The following is a 2,927-nucleotide window of genomic DNA, read 5'->3' on the forward strand; positions in this document are numbered from 1 at the left end:
CCCCAACCAGCCCCATCAGACACCGCCTACCAAGAGCCTGGGTCTGTCCCAGGTTTTTTCCTAAAAGGAGTTTTTCCTCGCCACTGTCACACTAAATGCTTGCTCTTGGTGGAATTACTAGAATTGTGAGTGTGTTCTAGACCTTCTAGATCTGTAAAGTGTCTTGAGATAACTCTTGTTAAGAATTTATACTATGAATAAAAAAATGAATTGATTCTGAATATTCACTTTCAGTATTTCTGGGTGGAAACCTTCCCTACTCAAACACAGTGACAAAGAGTAACCGTGATAGGGACTGGGCTTGGCCAGTGTATGATGGGAGAGGCTGCATGCAATTCCTCGAACATTGTCTTCGTGGAGGACAGCAGAATACTTATCTAACCAGTTACTACAACTTTACTGCACGACCTATCGACCACACCCTCACTGGAGTTAAAGCACACATTATGCAATCCTACAATCCAATTTACAATCTCCATTTTTTACATGCAGATCATACTGAAGGACACCAGCTCACTGAGATAACGGGGTCCAAACGACAATGAGTCGTGCACCAGAAAGGACAGCAAGTCAGTCCATGTTCAGCAAATGGGCCATACTCCGTTGAAAAAATGTAATAAACAAAAATGACGACACCTGTACTCTAAATATACCAAGGTATATTCAAAACTTAAGGTCTTATGTGAATAAATGCGATATGATGTTTAATTCGGCAGGTGTGTAATCAACGATACATTTATTATATTCACGCAAGTCTTATTTATTACAGATACTCCCATATAGAAGATTGAAGGATAAGATAAAGTTAGTAGGCTACAGGTAACCATGGGTGACTTTATCACAAAGCAAGGTCACGTTAAATATGTAATTTAATGACGTTTGGCAGTCGCTTTGAAGATAACGTTACATATTTGAGCTTATGAGTACATCAAAGCAGTTCCGAAGGATTCAAAACAAAGCCAAAAGAGTTTTCTAGAAGGCGCCATAGCTAGTAAAAAGCAGTCTCGTAGCCTACTTACCTTGTTTTCGGTTGCGTTATAGCGGTGGATTTGGTCTTCTTCTTGAACATGTTGACAACCTGTCAGCGGCTTCCGACAAGAAAATAGTCCCAGCAGGACAGGTGTATCTCGGCTATGTGTGAGTCCTGTGCTCGTTCCGCTTTTTGTGTGAGTACACACAGCCTTCTCAATGTCTGAGCTTCCACTTCCAAACACACTGTAGCACCACTGCAGTTATAACCTGGAACATTCACTATTAGTTTTAGTTAGTTTTCCCACCCAACCTGTGGAGCCTGTCAGTCAGCCAGGCCCCGCCCCCGCCCAGGCCCCGCCCCTCAGCTAGCATCCCAGCTGGTCTCAGCCACACCCACGCAGACACGTAGGCTGGGCTAATGTCTCTTAATGCAAAGCTACAGTGTGAAAATGAGCACTGTCTGAGACCTATGAACTAAGTACAAAATTGCATTTTAAAAAACAACTGTAACTGCTGTCACTAAGTTTAGGCTATTGCATATTTTTATGGCACAAAAAACAATACAGATGTGTGTACAAAACCAAACTAGACTATGTAGAACAGGGCCTGACTACAGTGTACAGGTAATGTGCTGTAGTGTAACATCTTTACATATGGAGGTATCATTAGAGAGTTATTACAGAGAGAAGTATGACATATAGGCATGTATTATTTAATCACCCATGAAATCTATTAGGTGTGTGTGTGTGTGTGTGTGTGTGTGTGTGTGTGTGTGTGTGTGTGTGTGTGTGTGGGGGTGAGTGCCATGTAGTTAGGGGGTGGCAGCGAGGAATGGACTGGCTGCAACTCAGACTCCACTGTGTCCTCTACTACTAATGTGAATGTTGTCTGTGTGTGTGTGTGTGTGTGTGTGTGTGTGTGTGTGTGTGTGTGTGTGTGTGTGTGTGTGTGTGGTGTTGTGTGTTGTAAGGTGTGTGACAGTGATACTGACACTCCACAGGGTTTACAGGTCAACTATTTCCTAAGTGAACTATGGGACATCTAAACAGATTACACATCAACAAAGACTTGACTCAGCTCCGGTGCACTGAGACTCACTGTCATTGTGCTACTATTGTGACCTATGCTCAGCCTAGCTAGTCTAGATCCACGACGATCCACTTCTGGGATTGCAGGGTGTCTGATATCTCCAGATCTCTGCAGGCTAAATCCAGACAGCTAGCTAGACTATCTGTCCAATCGGAAGAAAGTTCCTCCCTGAGACTATTTTACAGCGGCACCATGGCGCCGTCCGGCGCTTAGCTCCACCCAAGACAATTGTGATTGGTTTAAAGAAATGCTAATGCTGTATGGACTAACCAGACCCTCCACGGCAGCGCTGTGGGGGAAGGTCTGCACATGCAAGACATGGTCTAGTTATCTTTGGTTCATTTTGACTTTCAGATACTTTTGGCTAACTTTCAAACCAATTATGCGTCCAAACTACCTTTTTTTTTTTTTACAAATTATGATGGAACTTGATTGATTAAAAGATGCATTTTGCACTTTCATAACGTGGGTGGACTCACAAGATTAAAAAATACAATCTTGAAAAAAAGCAGAGGCTCAAATATCTCAACTTTATGTAAGTCACTTTTATGGGTCAAGCTCCAAAAACAGTGGATCCTACATTTCCCATAATGCAACGCAACAGTGTCTTTCTGCTGCGTTCCTTTCACCTCGGAAGTCGGAGGTCAGAACCCTGGATGTATTGTAGTGAATGGATACTGGATTCCGACTTCGGGGGGGTTCCAGTTGACATCTGACTGGAGAATGGGCACCTCTGACCTCCCAGTTCAACCATTGGCCCAAGCTGAGTTAACCTTGATGACATCATCAGGGCATGCCTCTTCTAGCTCCATCTCTCCAGTGACCAGGGTCATCTGTTATCTGACCCGTGTTCGACCCTTATTTTG

General features: G+C 43.5%; 1 protein-coding gene across 1 annotated transcript in view; it reads right to left on the reverse strand.

The window, feature by feature from the left end:
* Positions 1–1,069, reverse strand: part of ppl (periplakin) — a 32,534-nt gene extending 31,465 nt beyond the window's left edge. The window contains exon 1 of the mRNA XM_032536435.1: positions 1,020–1,069. Within this exon, the coding sequence (XP_032392326.1) occupies positions 1,020–1,069 (50 nt within the window). The remainder of the gene's footprint in view (positions 1–1,019) is intronic.
* Positions 1,070–2,927: the final 1,858 nt, after the last annotated feature.

Source organism: Etheostoma spectabile, chromosome 15, assembly GCF_008692095.1.
Source record: "Etheostoma spectabile isolate EspeVRDwgs_2016 chromosome 15, UIUC_Espe_1.0, whole genome shotgun sequence".
Taxonomy (NCBI): domain Eukaryota; kingdom Metazoa; phylum Chordata; class Actinopteri; order Perciformes; family Percidae; genus Etheostoma; species Etheostoma spectabile.